Consider the following 17,904-nt stretch of genomic DNA (forward strand, 5'->3'; position numbering starts at 1 on the left):
TAGATCCCTACACTTCTGGATCTTATCTCGGTGAGCTATACCTGCAGCTGGATGAATACATTCCTGTTATCTGCTGTCAACACTAGAGGTGGTAAAATGAGGTTTTGACTACTTGGCAGGATGTGAGATGCATGAATGGTGCCGGGCAGGCTGCAGCTCTTCCAGGGATCAGGGAAGTTTGCAGGTGGACTGAGGAACAACTTTGCACATTTAACACACCAGTCCACCTGCAATGATACATGATGATGCACAACATAACTTCCAATTGGCTTAGTTAAAGAACACACATCCAGCCCAACTTTACATTACTGCAAGCTTTTTACAACAAATTACTTCTGTTACTTAAAACTGGTTTTATAATACAAAAGAGACGGTACCTGGGCAGCAGAGTATTGCAAGAAATTCACTTTTGACTGTTCTATGCCAACTGTCCTCTATTTTTTTTGGATTGTCATACTCCATAGTTTTTTTGGATGCTTAAAGGTCCCATGTCATGGCCATTTCTACTGATCATATTTCCATTGTTGAGGTATACTAAAATAGATTTATATTGTGCAATTTTCCAAACTCACATTGGTTTCTCATACAGCATCTCTGTATAGTATGTGTATTCACTCTCTGTCCTAAACAGCTTGTTGGAGCTCCTTTCCAATGCAGTGGTACCTTTGAAAATGTTTTCACTGAAATATAAATCTTGAAATAAAAAAAGTAATGGCGATCTAAATTGTAAAGCTATATGAAGTATGTTAGGATTTTTCTTAAATGTCTTTGTAGCTAAAAATAAATGTGTGAATACAAGGAGTCATCTTTGTGAAACATTTGTTTAATTTCCTTTCTGACACCTTAGTCTTTCCCCCCAGCCCATTTCTTGCACAATGCTGAGTTTTGATCAGGAAAAGTGTTGTCTTTCAAAGATGTGTCCTTGCAGCCAAACTGTTTTGCATTTTCAAAGTCAGTTTAGAGTTCCTGTCATCTTCTCAGAGGATGTATTTGTGACAGTTCCTTGTTGCTTAGCTCTTATGGAAGCGCAGGACAGACAGCCTCTCATTTCCAGCTCTTGTAGACAAGCATGCCTCTCCCTTCAAACCACATTTGCCCAGTAGACGGATGATCTCCTCTGGTGAGAGAAATAAAAGAATATTGATCTTTTATCCAGAATGTTTCCAGCACTGATATTCATTTCCTCGGTTAACTCACCTGGGTCGTTCTCAGCGATAGTAATGAGGTAAAATAACCCTTTACTGGAGAGCAGCTGTGCCACCACAGGCAGAAATCTGTCGGTCACCTCTCGTCCTCGCTCCCCCCCGGCCCAGGCAGCCTCTATACCTGTGCCCCGCACCTGGGAGAAAAGTGACATTTATTAAAAGAATGCTCCTCATCTGTGAGCTGAAGACAACCTGAACCTGCTGTACAGACCTCTTCTGAAGGCGTCACCACATACGGAGGGTTGAAGAGAAGGACATCCACTTTACCACTTAAGCGGGGGAGAAGACTGTCCACCTTTAAGAACAACAGGAAAACAGCCTTAAACAATACAATTCTCGCACTTAAAGGTCTCCTATTATAATAATTGTAGGCATATATTACAGGTCTCTGATATATAAAAAACATGTCTATGAAGTGTTTTGCTCAGAACACCAAACAGATCACCCATTGAAGCCATGCCTCATACCCCTCTATTTCAGCCCTGTTACAGAAGTGCTGATTCTGGGTCCGTAGCTTTAAAAAAAAGAAAAAGAGGGGGGGGAGCTCATGCAGGAGAATTCTACCCAGATACTCAGCTAAATGTGTTCAAAACCACATCAAGGATTATTTCTGAAACAGTATGGAGCTCAAACACTTCCTCTTTCGCGGGTTTACCACAAGGCGAGTACCTTTTTATTTCCTGCTTTTTCACACATACTCTCTCCAGTACAGGTTAGCTCTGTGTTAGCGATGATTGCTAATGTAAACAAAGACCATATTACGTCCAAAACACGTTGCGCATTGTTTCTGATAGCGCCGTGGGCGTAAATCCAGCCCACATTTCCGATATTACGTCATATCGGACGCAAATCTGGATCAGCTCTGTTGTAGCCCCGTTTTTAGAGATTTGGGTACGGAGGAAAAGAGAGAGGGTTTTGTTTTCTGACACTTTGTGAGTTCCCTGACACACCGGGGACACATATTTATGTATAAAAGACATCGAAAAGTGTGCATGATAGGAGACCTTTAAAAGCGTGTTAAGTCCTGAGCTGTGAATGTGAATGTGAATGTCTCACCAGGGATGTGAGGAGAGGCTGCAGGGACACATCGTTGCAGGAAGCCGTCTTTGCGGTGCACTGTGCTGCGGCAGGATTCACATCAGTGCAACTGAAGAGAGACCATTGCTGTTTTTAGGATTGTCAAGTGTCTTTTACAACAAGTAATTATCAGCTGGATATGAGAAATAGGTATTTTTTAAACTCACAGATATAGAGCTGAGGGTCCGACCACTGAGGCCAGGAAAGCTGAGACCACTCCTGAGCCGCTGCCCACCTCCAGACACACACATGGGCTGGAAACAGCAGAGAGATACACACAGTAAACCAGAGGTGGAGTAAGTGTTCAAATCCTGCTGTACTTAAATATACTATAAACATGATGGTGAGTATACAAGTACAACATTGTTTTCAGTGGTGGAATAAGTATTCAGATGCTGTCCTCGAGTAAAAGTACCTATAGTATTAGGTACTTTTACTCAACAATTTTGACAATAATGTATAGGTCCTATACATTACTGTCAAAATACTTCATTACAAGTAAAAGTCCTGCATTCAAAATCTTACTTATGTAAAAGTACAAAAGTATTATCAGCAAAATGTGCTTAAAGTATAAAAAGTAAAAGTAATCATCAGAAAAATGGCCTTTGTGTGTATATAATTATATATATATATGACATTTCCACATGATATTGTTGCATCAAGTAGCATTTGACTGTTGTAGAGAAACAAAGTTCTGATTGACTTTTTGTAAAATATTTAAATAATTTGACTCTTTAGTGAACAGTTAGTCCACTAATTGAATTTTCTTTTAGAGATGCATTTTGTTAAAAGAAGCTAAAGCTGTTGTAAAATGTTTCCCTTTTAAATGTAGTGGAGTAGATGTAAAATGTAGCATCAAATGGACATATTCAAGTAAAACTCAAGTACCTCAAAATTGTACTTAAGTACATTACTTGAGTAAATGTACTTCCCACCTCTGACTGTATTAATATTTACTCAACTGCAAGTAAAAGTCGTATCAGCAAAATGTATTCAAATGTTTTTAAAGTAGTGATTCTGCAGGGAAATGTCCTTTGAGACCACTATTATATATTTCATTCGATGCACAGCAGGACTTTACTGTTTTGCTCCTTTGTGTAAAACTCTAAACAACGATTTATTCCCTTATCCATGCACTTAGTGACTTTCCACCACTGCACCATAGCCTGCACTGCACATGTGATGCGTTCAGGTGCGCTGTGTCTGACCTCATCAGCTGCAGCTTCTCTGCGTCCTTCTCCAGAGCGTCAATCAGGAGGAAAGAGTCCTCCGCCGGATCGTAAACATCCCGGAAGTCTCCTCGTGCAGCATGACAGTAAACCGGTGTGGGATAACTCTTTGACATGTTAGCTTCACTGCTAACAGCCTGCGCGTGCTCCTACCTCGTCACCATTGGTGTTAAGTTAATACTCTTAATATTATTTAATACTGTTAATATACGCAGTGTTGTTGTTCAACGCATGAGTCAGGTTTACTCACAGTACCGCGTATATGTATCACAAAAGCGACAAACGAACTGCTGCTAGCTAAAATGTGTTAGCCACACGTTCAGAATCGACTTCCGTGTTTACAACCTACGTCACGATGACGTATACGGCTCTGGCCAGTACTATTACAGCTCCTAGTTCATGGACAAAAAGTGATACGAAAACTGCTAAAATTATTCTTCTATTCTTATTATGCTATAAATTAAGTGTCTTTCATTAAAACATGTCTTTTTTGTAAAACGTCATAGTACCATGTAATGATATATAGAACTAAAAAAAACAGTTTTTTTTACATATTTAATTTAGTATGTCATTCTTGCACACTAAATCTAAATAATATCCCACTTTTATATTGTGTTAGCTGTAATTTAGCCCGTCAATAGTGTTTTATTTGTCAGTTAGTTTACATATTTTTCATGGTCAACTTTTATATTTTCAGCTCCTTGGCTACTCTCCTGCAGAGATAGACAAGATTGTCCAGCAATGGCGTGCCATCCATCTGAGAAAGTGGAATGAAACAAACAAAAAACACAGTGGGCTTCTGGAGTGAGGTTTTGGTATTCAGGGATACAGCTGATATCAACCCATTTCAGGAACTTGCCATGGCTGCTGTGTCTGTGCTGTCCTTGCCACACTTGAATGCTGAAGTTGAGAGATTATTCAGCCAGATGAGTGTGGTAAAAAGCCAATTTAGAAATCGGATGTTCTTGCAGACCCTTAAATCCATCCTGTATGTGCGATATGGTCTGAAGCTGTCTGGTGAGGCTCGCTATGATCACAAGCTGCCTGATAATGTTTTGCAGCTTGTTGGCACATCAGCTCAGTGGCTGAACCTGCCATAGAAAGTCTTTAACAAAATAAAGATGACATACCTTTCTGTGAGCTGTGTATGTGTGTGTAGGGGGTCGGGGGGAAAAAAACACATTTTCATGTTTTACTGTGTTGTACGCTCCTAAGTGGAGCATACAATTAGAAAGTAAATCAAACTTTTAAATAAAAAAAAACAAAGAAAAATGTTCATGTTTTTCTTTGACTTGTTGTCGGCTCTCAAGTGGAGCATAAGGTTAGAAAGTAAACCAAACTAAAGAAACCCACAAAAGATTCAAGATTCAAGGGGTTTTATTATCATATGCAGAGCAGCTACAGTGTAGTTATGGCAATGGAAATCTTAGGTCTCGAGCTCCAACAATGCAACATATCATATATAGGACATAAACTATATAATGTGAATAATGCAAAAATAAAAATAGTGCAAATGAAACAGAGTACGATACATTTGAATAAAATATAGCAGTTGAAAGAACAGAATGTAAGGTTTAATATTGTACAGTGAAATACAATTAAATACTGTTTGTGGAAAACAGCAGTCGTGCTACCATTCAATAAGCCAGGGAAAGATACAGCTAACCCTAGTAACTACAGACCAATAGCTCTTACATCACACCTATGTAAATGGATGGAAAAGGTCATTGTCCGTAGGCTCTCACATGTACTGGAGCAGAAAGGGCTGCTGAGTCGTTTTCAGAGCGGATTTCGTAAAGGGCGGTCCACAATAGATGCTTTAGTAAGAGTGAGTAATGATGTGGAAAAAACACTGAAAATGAAAGAGATAAGGGCAATAGTGTACTTTGACATTGAAAAGGCGTATGACTGTATGTGGAGGGATGGGTTACTGATCAAATTGAGTAGAATGGGTATTGGAGGGAGAATGTACAATTGGGTAAGGGCCTTTTTAACAGACAGGACATTTAGAGTAAAGGTTGGAGCAGATATTTCCAATTATTTTGAAATAGAAAATGGTATCCCCCAAGGGAGTGCAGTCAGTCCACTATTATTTAACATCATGGTTAATGATATATTTACATGTTTAGACACATGCATTCAATCGGCTCTATACGCAGATGATGGGGCTATTTGGATGAGGGGAAGAAATGCCCCATACGTAATGGAGAATATAGCTAGAGCGATTAAAAAAGTGGAGAGGTGGTCATATAACTGGGGATTCAAAATGTCAGAAAGCAAGTCATGCTACATGGTATTCACAAACAAACGCAAGATTGATGGCCAACAGCTAACACTATATGATCGTCCAATGACAAAGGTGAATGAGTTCAAATACCTAGGACTGTGGTTTGATAGCAAATATACATGGAAAATGCATATTAAACAAGTGGAAACAAAATGCAAAAAAGTATTACATTTATTGCGAGCTGTAGCTGGATGCAACTGGGGCGCAGACAAACAAGCATTAATAGACATTTACAGATCAATTATGAGGTCCACAATAGACTATGGTTGTATAGTGTATGGAGCAGCAGCAAAAACATCGCTTTTAAAAATGGATAGAATACAATATAAAGCATTGCGGTTGTGTATTGGAGCGATAAAGTCATCCCCTATCAATGCAGTTCTGATAGAAGCAGGAGAAACACCTCTGGAGATCAGAAGAGAGAAACTTGCTCTGTCATACTGGGTCAGGCTACAAGGAAGTGGAGAAGAAAATATTTCAAACAGAATATTACAGGATTGCTGGGAATATGCAAAATTCCAGGGACGTGGGTTTGGCTGGACGAGTAAGGAGAGAACGAGGGCATATGGAGTGGAGAATATCACGTTTGCTAAAGCAACCCCATTTAGCAGTGTTCCTCCAGGGCTTTTCCCAGAAGCTAAAATAGATATGAGTATTGTAGAAAGGAAAAAAGAGTGGCAAGTAAATTAAGTGGGAATTAAAACAAGTATGTATCTGAATGAAAAGTATTACAATTACCTACAAATGTACACAGATGGTTCTAAGAACAAGGAAGAGTGTGTTGGAGTTGGTATATACATCCCAGACTTTAAAATATCTATCTCAAAAAGAGCGTCTGATCAATTGTACACAGCAGAAATGCTTGCTGTAATAATAGGATTACAGTGGGTTGAAGAGGTCAGACCAGATAGGGTGGTGATGTGCACAGATTCATTATCCAGTTTACAAAGCATACAATCAACAACAACTGTCAGAGAAGACATTCTCATAGAACTGAATCATAGCCTGTTAAGACTTCACAGAGGCGGCATAGATCTGCAGTTCTGTTGGGTGCCTGCACATGAGGGGGTGAAAGGGAACGAGTGTGCTGATAAATGAACAAAAAGTGCACTACAAAAGGAAATAACATTACCAGTTCAACTTGGAGAAGGAGAAGGAAAAGCAGTGATTAAGAAGAAAGGGATGGAGATCTGGCAGAAAAGGTGGGAGGAAGACCAGAAAGGCAAAGAATATCACAAAGTACAAAAGACAATTACAATTCATATTTATAAAGAAAGAAACAGAAGGGAGGAAATCACCATCGCTAGACTCAGAATAAATCACACAGCATTGAATGGTACTCTGTATGTCATGGGGAAAAGTGACAGTGACAAGTGTGGGAGCTGTGGAGTAAAAGAAGATGTGGAACATATCTTGTTACATTGTGACATCTTTAAAGCTGAAAGAGACAAACTAAAGGATAACGTTTTTGAGGCAGAGAGGGAATGGAGTGTGGTTGGTGTTTTGGGAACAAAAGGAGAGAGAGTGAGAGCTACCAGAAAGGCACTGTTTACATTCTTGAGTGAAACTGGGGTAGGAAAAATAATTTAACATTAGGTCAAGAAAGAACATAGATTTTTATTTATTTTTGTTTTATTTATTTCATGTTGTTTGTTGATTTATTTATTTATTTTTATTAGATCATAGGTTAAAGAGTTGGTAAGATATGATGATTCATACTCATGTACAGTAGGTGGCGGTATGCACCTTTTAAGTTGTTTGCAATCCGCCAAAAACGAAGAGAAGAAGAAGAACATTCGCTCTTACCGTTCTTATTATACAGCTATGGCTCTTACAAACAAGATGTATAAGACAGCCAAACCTTGTTATGTTGTTGGCTGCCACTATCCGGACAAGGGACTGCATTCAATGCCAACTTCGGAAAAAGACAAGAAACTGTGGATGGACTTCATTTACAACGGGAATGTGCCAGAATACCCGAACAAATGTATGGCTGTGTGTTCAAAACATTTTACGGCGGACTTGTTTATTAACTTACGTCAAGTCAAAAGTGGATTTGCCACCAAACTAAGGCTAAAGACTGGGTCAATTCCAACCATCCGGGACCCGAATTCGGAAGCTGTAAGTTTTTCCATATTAATATTTGCTATAGGCTAGTTAGCGTGCATGTAGCTTTGCCTTATTAACGTAGCCTCGACAGGAATCGGTTGAGTGTTTTATAACTTTTTGTAACCTTTTATTTTGTAAGCCCAGCACTCTTTGCTTTTATTGAAGTTATCACGCATTTGCTAACATGTTCAGACATAGTGCTGTAACGGCTATAAAGCCACTATAGCCAATAACACAAGTATTACGTCTCCTATTGAGTTCCGAGTAACCCAGCTCTCTATAGCTCAAATCTGTTTTTGTAGCGCTATCTTTTATAACGTTTTGGGGATTTCAGACTATAATTATTCAAATACAATGTTCTCATCCTGAATATAACTCTGTTTGTTCTATACAGGCCAGCACATCAAAAGATATCAGCCATATACCTCGTATAAAGGTGGATGCTGCCTGTCAGACTGACCCCCCACCGCAGCGTTCTGTTAGGACACAGCTTTCCTCGAGGACTCTTCGTACTCACTCTCGAAGTAAAGGTAAGAAGCCCGTTTTACAAATGTTTTTTGTGTGCTTGTAAATATTGTTTATTAGTTTTATCTTATTTTTCGGGGGAAATACCATTGTGTTACAGCTGTCCAGGCTCAAGCTTCCCACAGAAACATTGGTGTAGGCACGAAAACTGTTCCGTTGGAAGCGCCCCTGCCAGATTTACCAACCGACCCCATAGAGAGACCATCAAAAAGGTCCAGTGTAGACTCTGAGGAGGAAGACGAGGATCCATTTGAGGGAATCCCTACTATGGATATTGATGACTCGCAGGATCCTACCTATGATCCAACAGAGTCAATAGCAGATGAGACAGAAACAACAGACATGTTGTGAGTTACTAAAATATCCCTATGGGTCTATGTATTGTGTTTTTGTTGTACATCATTCCAAGATTGCTAGGGAAGCACAAAACCGCTCTAAAGCAATACAAGTCCACATCACCAAACACTTTGAGACTTAACGGTCTAACCCTTAAAAAATGTCAAGTATAATTTTCTGTAGACGACATACATAATTTACATTTCTGTGTGATGGCTCATAACATCTCTTTTTTTATTTCAGCGTTCAAGCACCAAAACCCCCCCATAAGATCAACACATACATAGTGTATGAGACCTGCCTCATGGAGCTTTTTGAAGTGTGTCCTGTGTGCAGGTGTTTGTGTGATGTACAAACCACAAAGATGGGTACATTCATATCAGTGCAGCAGCTCTGCCCCCATTGTCAGTTTGCGAGACATTGGAATAGCCAGCCTATTCTGGGGAGTACTCCAGCTGGAAACCTGCAGCTATCAGCTGCAACGTACGTCAACGGGGTATCTTTCTACAAACTTGGAAAGGTAAATGAACATTTTAATAGTTGAAAATGCAAATAATGTTGTTGAATAAGAAGAAGAGAGAGAAGAGGTGTGAATGGGTCACTGTAGAGTAGGGGTGTCAAACTCAATTTCATCGCGGGCCACATTCGCATAAAGGTTGCACTCAAAGGGCCGGTTGTAACTATATAAATATATTATATATATATAAAATAATGTATTATATTACATTATTGTCTCTGAATTGGATTATTATCGGATAGGATAATAACTTAGTAATTAACTACGTCTGAAAGCAGAAGTCCAGGGCAAATAATTGCAACTCTCTTCAGTGCGCATGTCACAAAACGAGATGCATTGTGGGACATGTAGTTTATGGGCAACCTGCTTCTGTAAAGTGGCATGTAACCGTATAATAAACGTATTATATTCTTTGCAAGCTCTTGCGGGGCCACATAAAATGAAGTCGCGGGCCGGATTTGGCCCCCGGGCCTTGAGTTTGAGACCCCTGCTGTAGAGTAAGCACCCATGCTAACATGTTTTTAAAAAAGGGCATCTCATTTGCACTTTCCAGGGTCCCCTCAATGGCGTGACTGTTTGTAGCCACTAATCTTTTTCATATCCCCCTCTCGTTGGTTTGTCACCATTGCTAAGAGTGCGTGAGTTTCGTTGCCCAGCGACCCCCGGTTCCCATAACAAACATTTTATTTCCATTACGCTTTGTGTGATATATAAGCTATATGTGTTATTATTGGTTGAATATGCAAACTAATTGTGTTGAATCTACAGGCGATATTTTAGATTAAAATGTATTCTTGCTATTTTTTTAAACCACCATTAGGTCTTCAAAGCAATGAACATGCAGCTCTTTAAATACAACACTTTTCGAAGGCATGCCAGGATGTTCATCGAGCCAGCGATCGTATCTTACTGGAAAACCTCACAGGAAGACATGCTGCGGAAGCTCCGTGAAGAGGAGAAGGTGATCGTTGGTGGAGATATGAAGGCTGTCTCTCCAGGTATATAATATTTATATATTATTGACATTTTACATTTCAGAAAGGGGTTGGATTATGTGGGATTGTTAAATTGACAGTGTCTGAAAAATGTAAAGATTGTAAAACATCTTTTCACAGGCACAAAGTTTGGCAGCTACACTTTGATGGACCTCAAGAACAACAAAGTCGTTGACCTGCAGTTGGTTCAGGTAAGTTGGATGAAATTACATTTTTAGTGAGGTGTTTTTTCAACACTGTTTTGTATGTATTCATTAAAATGCACATATCAATGTTTATTTGTATGTGTCCTGACAGAGCAATGAGGTTGGCGGAAGCAAACACATGGAGAAAGAGGGCCTGAAAAGGAGTCTGGAGTGGTTGAAGGAACGTGGTGTGACTCCGGACTGTATTGTCACAGACCGACATCGACAAATTCAGGAATTCCTCAGGGAAAGCAGCGTCACCCAGCTCTATGATGTCGGGCACATAGAGAAAGGTATGTTTAATGATAAAAACAAAGATACAACACGACCACAAACGCTTTGTCTCAAAGAAAATTCTGATATCATCATTTGTTCTCTAACATTTATTGTAATGCAATGACACAATTTAAATTAATTAACACATTTATTTAGACATAAACCCTACGATCACAGAAATGAAATAATATTTTGAGTCAATGTATATGTGTATTAACGACATGTTAATTGTATTTTTAGGGATTTCTAAACAACTGCTCAAGGCTGCAAAGAAGAGGGACTGCGAGCAGCTTCGAGAGTGGTTGAAGAGTATCAGAAAGCATATATACTGGACTGCAGCAACTTCCACCACCGGGCCTGAGAGAGTGGCCAAATGGACGTCCATCCTGAACCATGTGCAGGGTCATGAGGACCCCCTGTTCCCCAAATGCCTTCATCCATTGCCCGTAACCAGGGGTAAAGGAGAATGGCTGGCAGCAGGTATGTGGTTCACGTTCCTCTTTAAATATTTGTAAGGGACGACCAATAAAGGGTTGTTGTCAGACACAGCATGAACATTTCAAATATACATAAGAACCAGGGGTGCAGATCACTTTTTTGGTTCTCAAAGGAGCACCTGGAGATGTTGCTTGGTGCGCATCCTTAAAATGAAATAAACCGGACCTTTTGAGGGGTACTTGACTTTATGGGGGGGGGGGGGGGGGGGGCTCATGAACCTCGCAGCAGGGTTACTGTGCGGAGCGCATAAAGCAGACCCTTCACGCGATAGCGAGGGGTAGAGCGAGGGATCGCAGCTGCCGTCGTGCTCGCGGACAGATTAAAACAAATTAAACCTAAATGGCTCGTGAATTATACTTTGGCGGCCGTTAATATACCTGGGCGGCCCGCCCAAGTAAAGTCTATGGTTGGGGTCGGATAATCCAAAGATCAGCTCCTAACGTCTAACCCTATCGTCTATTCCTTGACCTCTGTGTGAAACGTCATGGGGTTAAGGGATTCTCCTCACCGGAGAATTCAAAAGGACTTAGGAGAAGAGACTGTGGTACTTTAGAGAATCCGACTGCACTTTCACTATCCAACGTGTTTATGATGCGCCAGCGGACGTCATAAATGTGCGTCTGCTGCTGTGGGGAAACTATGGAAACTACAGTTTTCTATACAGCGGACTACAACATGGATGTTTAATAAGAACGAGGGACTACTGTAAACTCATCTAGAGACTCTGCACCGTGCTCTGATGCTGTTGTTTTATGCTTTATGAACGGGGACAACAGAGAAACATATTCTTCATGACCAAAGTTGGAATTGAAATAAGAAAGGAAAGTGAAACTTATGCTCGTCACCCTCTCCCTCCGGTCCACATTAATACAAATGATCCCAATACGTATGATTGTATGAAAAGATCTTAAAATCAATACAAATGTATTTATTATAAACATTAGTCCTTAACATCTATCACTGTGTATATCACCATTCAAACATCTTTTAAAAGTTGAACAAACCCCACACAGCTCAGTAAAGACTGTGAAATGTTGACTTTATTTGATCATTTCAGTAAAAACTAACGTTCATATTTCTCTTTTTGATTATAATACTGATGAACGTTCAAAACAAAGCACTTTGGCAAGTTACCACATACGTTTTAAAATGCTTAATAAGCACCGTAACTTTCATGATATCATTTCTCGTTCATAATCGGTTGTTTCCGTGAACGGCCGACTGTTGTGTGACGGCAAATGCCGCGGCCGCAAGGCATTGTGGGGCAGCATTTTCTCCTCTCCTTTCGTCAAGGGAGGTCCAGTGGTTCCTAAGCTAAAGGAGGTTATAAAGGAAGTTTGAAACCTCCTTTCCTTTCATCTAGAGCAGGGGTCGGCAACCTTTTTGATATGAAGTGCCATTTAAAAAAAATTATCAGCGTGCCGACGATCGTGAATTATCAACGGGGGGGGAGAGCCTCGCTGCGGGGAAGCAGTGTGTGGACCTGTCAGCGCAACTTACATTAGGGATGCTCCGATCGCCGATCCGATCGAGTGGGCGGGTCCTATGGGGATCTTCCATTTAAAGTGATGTTTAAAACTCAGTTAATGGGGCTCATTCACTGGCGCTTCCACAAACAACAACCAACATAATTGTTACATTCAAATGAAGTAGCCTACATTATTCAAGTTTACATTAACTTTGGATAATAACACGGGGGAAATGAGCGGAAGCGCTCTCTTTTCCTCTCTCCCCCTCTCTCTCTCTGACAGCCTGTCAGTATCTCATGCAGCTCACTGATCCAGTAATGAGTGACAGTGAAGAATAAATATATTTATAACTAGTTCCAGAGGTAGATCAAATAGCTAAGTGTGTTAGGTCTAACTCTTGTGTGTTTTGCTCCGCTCACCGGTCCGTCACAGCGGGTGGAGCTGCAGGATTTCTGCTTCACACACGTTGCACCGCTATTTTATTGTCATTTTCGGACACCTTAAAATACTGCCAGACTGGTGAAGCCATTTTGGCGAGCTTGTTTTGCCGCGCACAGAGAAAAGTGTCATGTATTTTACATCTCGCGATCGGCCTTTTTAGAGAGCACCGATCGATCGGCAGAGAGTGAGTATCGGCCGATATCGATCGCCACGCAAAAACTGCGGCATTTGTACAGCTCCTTATGGGTACTGCAATTTGTGAAGTGCTTTCCTCTGTGGTGAAATTATCAGCACTGCATTACGGAGGAAAGCGGCAGAAAGTCGCCTGGAGTTAAAGAGAGCGGGGCTGCGTTGCGTGCATGGCTTCCTTCTGCAGGTAACGGGGAGACGCGCTCTGGCGGCGGTCTCGTTCAGGATCCGAAAATAAAATGTAAATATTTTTGCACACTTATTCCACTTATTCCTAGTGTGCCACTGGTTACGGTGCCATTGGTGGCACGCGTGCCAGGGGTTGCCGACCTCTGATCTAGAGAATTGGAACGGCACTTATCATGGCTGCCACTGAGGGACTTCCGGGTCATTTCACTCCATTAGGAAGGTTCCTAAGCTAAATGGACTATTCCACTTCAGCCCTAGTGTGGGAAACCCTGCTATCTTACCAGTTCTTATGCAACTCGCAAATCTCTCTCTCTCTCTCTCTCTCTCTCTCTCTCTCTCTCTCTCTCTCTCTCTCTCTCTCTCTCTCTCTCTCTCTCTCTCTCTCTGTGTATGCGCGCCAATGCGCCTTTTTTTCAAATGATCCGGTGCTCTTTTTTTGGCAGGGGGTGCGCACCAGTTATGTGCAGCCCTGATAATAACAGTAATAAATATGACTGATTTTCTCATTCTTAGGAACGCAGGCCTTTCACAAGCTGGAGAAAGTGCTCTCAAACGAGAGGGTTTTGAATGATGTGGAGAAACTCAGCCCCCACCACCAGACTTCACCTTTGAAGGCCTTCCACAGCGCCATCCTACGCTTTGCCCCACAAAATGTCGTGTTTCCATTTCTTGGAATGTTGTGCAGGTAAAATAAACCATAGTTACTTATAATTAATGACAATTTGTACATCCTTTGCTATTATTTACATTTTTTTGTTCTCATTACGAAAATGAAAGACTCTACCTGGCAGCCATACACTATAATGAAAGGGCTGAACGCCCCACTTCATCCACTGGAGACCCTCCGTATGAACTGCAGACCCCAGAGGCCAGGGAGGGAGAGTGCAGAGCAAAAGCTGTAAAGACTGACCCCACATTCTGTAAGTGTTCAAATGATTTATTATACAACTATTTACACAACAAAATGTACACGTTAGATTGGATATTTTACATTTCAAAACAAACTACAGCATTACAACAACAACGGTAGATTAATGCGGATGTAAATGAGTAGACTTGCATAGAGAATAGGGCTGCACGATATTGGAAAAAACGGACATTGCGATATTTTCTTCCCCTGCGATATATATTGCGATATGAAAAAATACAGGAATTGAAGAAAAGACAGTTTTTTTTGTCCGCAAACCATCCTTTCTTGAACTTTAATGCTATACAATTGGTATTTATTTTAAAAATATTTAACCGGATGAAGGATTTTAGTCACGGACTTCTGGATCTTAAGTTATCAGAGCAACAAGCTGAGCTAGCTCGGTTATCCTGCTGTTATCTGATCAAGAATGATTGTGATTGGTGGTTAGCTGTGCATGCAGAGCCTGCATGTCACAGATACCCCTTTCACACCGGCGCTTTTCCAGCTCCTGCTGAGAGCTAGAGCCTGAAAAGCGCCGGTTTTTCCTGTTCACACCGCAGCGGCGGCGCGTCATAGCTCCGGAATGCGGTTCACTTCCAGCTCCAAAAAATTGTCGGTCCAGAGGCAAGAGCTTCGGAGCTATGACGCGGCGTCGCTTACGTCTCTCTTACGTCGAGGCGTGCAGGAAACCTTACTTTGACCATCCGTTCGCTGTTATTGATCATTGTGGAGATACATGGGCTATACAGGTTGTCATGTCCGACTATCAGAAGTAGAATCATAATGAAAAATACGCCGGTAAAAAGTGCCTATAGAAAACGGCTTAGCAAGTAGTCAGTTTAGCTTCGGTTGCTATGCTAACATCACCCATGTTATACCAGAGAAACTTTCATAACAGCGTTGTGATGCCAAACAGCGTCAATTCAGACTGACACACATTCACTTAAGGGGAACTGGGGATATGTATCAGCTGCTTGTGTGACAGTCAGACAGTGAATACTTTAGAGCCGTGTGAGCTAACCCGGAGCTAACGGGACAATAAACTCCCGTGGAAGAGCAGCCAGCACTGCAGCGGTCGGTAAATGCCGCTGAAACACATTAATAAACAATGAACCACGGCACTCTGGAGAAAAGTATAAAGTTGGAGAAGTCGTTATTTAATTTAATCTGGCTTCGTATGATTAAAAGCAACACGACCCGATGCAGTCCCCGGCCCGTTGTTGTTGTGGGAGAAAATCAGCGACGTAAACTGTGACGTCATGACGCAGCAGCGGCAGCTCTGGGCAGTGTGAACAGAGCGGGAGCTGGAAAGGGAAACGGGAGCTGAACCAGAAAAGCTCTCGCGAGGAGCTAGAAAGTGAAAAGCGCCGGTGTGAAAGCCGCATCACTCAAGTACCCCTGACATGAGAGCCGTGCAAGTTTTCCTTTTGTAGCAAGCAGCAAAATAATTGTAACATGACGTGTTTGAGTTCATTTGCCTACTTAATATCGCACGTCCTAAAAAGAAAAAAATGAAATTATATTAAAAAGAAATCGCACGTCCTGCGATGTCAATATCGCGCATGCGCATAACGCGATTATCGTCACGACACGATATATCGTGCAGCCCTAATAGAAAATAGGGCACAAGCACACGTAAATAAAAATCAAAGATGTACACATATGGTAAATAAATAGGTTGCTGTATTTAAAAAAGTAAGTAAACATATACAACTGTTAAAGGTGCCAGTTATGTTGACATTCATACAGTTTCAAATGAAGTATGTATTGCAGAAACGGCACAAAAAAATATATAAATGTAGAAATAACTTTCAGTCTGTCTTTTCACATGCATATAACAATCTAAACCAAACATTTTTTTTTTTTAAATATTGCACAGGTTACGTTGACGACTTAATGGACCTCATCTTTGATCAAGTCTTTGTTGACCCCGCCCCATTCACAGAGGAGGTTCTGAAGATCCCCGTCCCAGAGGACCTGACAGGGAGGAGGTCAGCACAAAATATGCTACGCGGTTCAATTTTGACAGCATTCTGAACCCGGCACAGACGTTTTGGGATCAAGAAACTCCCCGAGGACAACGCAGATGCATGACTACGCTGATCCTGGGCCAGCTCACTAAACTTCTGTAGGCTAGAAACCTGTGACGCCTGGAAGAATTCCAAAGGATATTTAGTCAAAAGCCTATGTCACTTGTGTAAAGTTACTTTGTTATGGGTTCAGTGAACCGTTTGTTTTTCCGATAAAGTTTTGGAAGTTTGTATAAAATGTGTCATGATTATTCATGTCTGAGGGATATGCTGAAGGTTGTGTGTGGATCATGTTTAGTCAACACTATGGGGTGCCATTGCCGTGTAGTAAATAATATAATATAGTAACGCCATGTACAATGACAGAATGAAAAGAAAGATTGCATAAAATACACCAGTATTTATTTTCATGAACAATATTACCATAAGTTTTACAAATGAATTCATACAACAACAAAAACACTCAGTGCTGTATTTGCCTCATCTATAGTCGCTCATATTCAGCCCTGCATCTGTCTTGACACCTAGTGTGATAAACAAATATTGAATGTCATGGCATGTGAAAAATATATATTCTCTAAACGGACAACTTAGTTACGCTCTCTAAAATGTTACCTGTGGTATCTCAATAGCACACATGCTCAGGTTCAGCAGGCGTTGTAGAGCAATTTCCACATTTCCACCTGTATAAAGAAGTGAAGAACTGAGCATCAACTGTACACATTGCTGACAAGCTGAGACACAGGGGCAGCAGGTGAAACCAATCAGACAATCAGACAGGAGGGACAACACAGAGACAGGAAGCAAATGCAGACATGAGACATGAGACGGGGTGAACACCTTTCAACATGAAATAGGAACCCTACTCACATTTCAATAAATCTGTATCGACTTGTCTGGGCTGTTACTTTAAAGATATTTTTATATTTAGTCAAATTGAATAACTTTGAGGGCTGATTATTACTTCTTTACTGAATGTTTTAAAGGTCCCATGTCATGCTTTTCAGGTCCCCTTGTGTATTATGAAGGTTTTTATGCATGTAAACGGTCTGCAGAGTCACAAACCCTCAAAGTACACCCTGTAGCGAGTAAAACTCTAACACAGAAAAGACCTGTCTATGCTGCCCCAGAACGCCTCGTTGGAGATTTCTCTTTTTCTTCCTGGGTACAGTGATGTGCCCATACCCAAATGGACCCATTGGTCCAAAAGGACCAATCCGTGGAGCCGTTACATTTGGACCAATCCTCGGACTTCCTCACACACACACACTCAATCTTTTCTCATCTGCAGCTCCGCCGATTTCTCCTCCCTGAGACGGCGGGACGCAGCGAGGCTGTGAGTCGGTGTGTGAGCACACACACAAACTCCCAGCCAGGCTGCGGGTGTGTGTATGTTCGGGCTGGGTTTTGCTGTGTCTCGCTGTCTCGCAGACGGCC

At 41.2% G+C, this 17,904-nt stretch overlaps 2 protein-coding genes across 2 annotated transcripts; one reads left to right on the forward strand and one right to left on the reverse strand.

Annotated features, from left to right (window-relative positions):
* Positions 1–802: 802 nt before the first annotated feature.
* n6amt1 (N-6 adenine-specific DNA methyltransferase 1) lies at positions 803–3,858 on the reverse strand. The gene is made up of 6 exons (XM_034113734.1): positions 3,491–3,858; positions 2,450–2,536; positions 2,262–2,352; positions 1,417–1,500; positions 1,198–1,339; positions 803–1,117 (listed from the first exon to the last, which is right to left on the reverse strand). The coding sequence occupies exons 1-6, from the start codon at positions 3,625–3,627 to the stop codon at positions 1,011–1,013; spliced, it is 648 nt and encodes a 215-aa protein (XP_033969625.1). The 5' UTR covers positions 3,628–3,858; the 3' UTR covers positions 803–1,010.
* A 3,735-nt stretch (positions 3,859–7,593) lies between these two features.
* LOC117469311 lies at positions 7,594–16,933 on the forward strand. The gene is made up of 11 exons (XM_034113735.1): positions 7,594–7,919; positions 8,302–8,437; positions 8,533–8,779; positions 9,012–9,288; positions 10,106–10,283; positions 10,401–10,471; positions 10,578–10,758; positions 10,982–11,221; positions 14,041–14,212; positions 14,305–14,447; positions 16,317–16,933. Exons 1-11 carry the CDS (start codon positions 7,623–7,625, stop codon positions 16,472–16,474), a joined length of 2,100 nt encoding a protein of 699 aa, XP_033969626.1. The 5' UTR covers positions 7,594–7,622; the 3' UTR covers positions 16,475–16,933.
* The last annotated feature ends 971 nt before the right edge of the window (positions 16,934–17,904 follow it).

Source organism: Trematomus bernacchii, unplaced genomic scaffold, assembly GCF_902827165.1.
Source record: "Trematomus bernacchii unplaced genomic scaffold, fTreBer1.1, whole genome shotgun sequence".
Lineage (NCBI taxonomy): Eukaryota > Metazoa > Chordata > Actinopteri > Perciformes > Nototheniidae > Trematomus > Trematomus bernacchii.

What these genes read in the sequence shown, in the direction of transcription:
- n6amt1 (XM_034113734.1), bottom strand. Translation starts at nt 3,627, where the DNA reads ATGTCAAAGAGTTATCCCACACCGGTTTACTGTCATGCTGCACGAGGA. An exon ending in AGCCTCTCCTCACATCCCTG is followed by an intron (nt 1,501 to 2,261) that starts GTGAGACATTCA and finishes TTGTTCTTAAAG; the next exon opens with GTGGACAGTCTTCTCCCCCG. An exon ending in TATCGCTGAGAACGACCCAG is followed by an intron (nt 1,118 to 1,197) that starts GTGAGTTAACCG and finishes TTCTCTCACCAG; the next exon opens with AGGAGATCATCCGTCTACTG.
- LOC117469311 (XM_034113735.1), top strand. Translation starts at nt 7,623, where the DNA reads ATGGCTCTTACAAACAAGATGTATAAGACAGCCAAACCTTGTTATGTT. An exon ending in GGGACCCGAATTCGGAAGCT is followed by an intron (nt 7,920 to 8,301) that starts GTAAGTTTTTCC and finishes TGTTCTATACAG; the next exon opens with GCCAGCACATCAAAAGATAT. An exon ending in TTTCTTGGAATGTTGTGCAG is followed by an intron (nt 14,213 to 14,304) that starts GTAAAATAAACC and finishes CGAAAATGAAAG; the next exon opens with ACTCTACCTGGCAGCCATAC.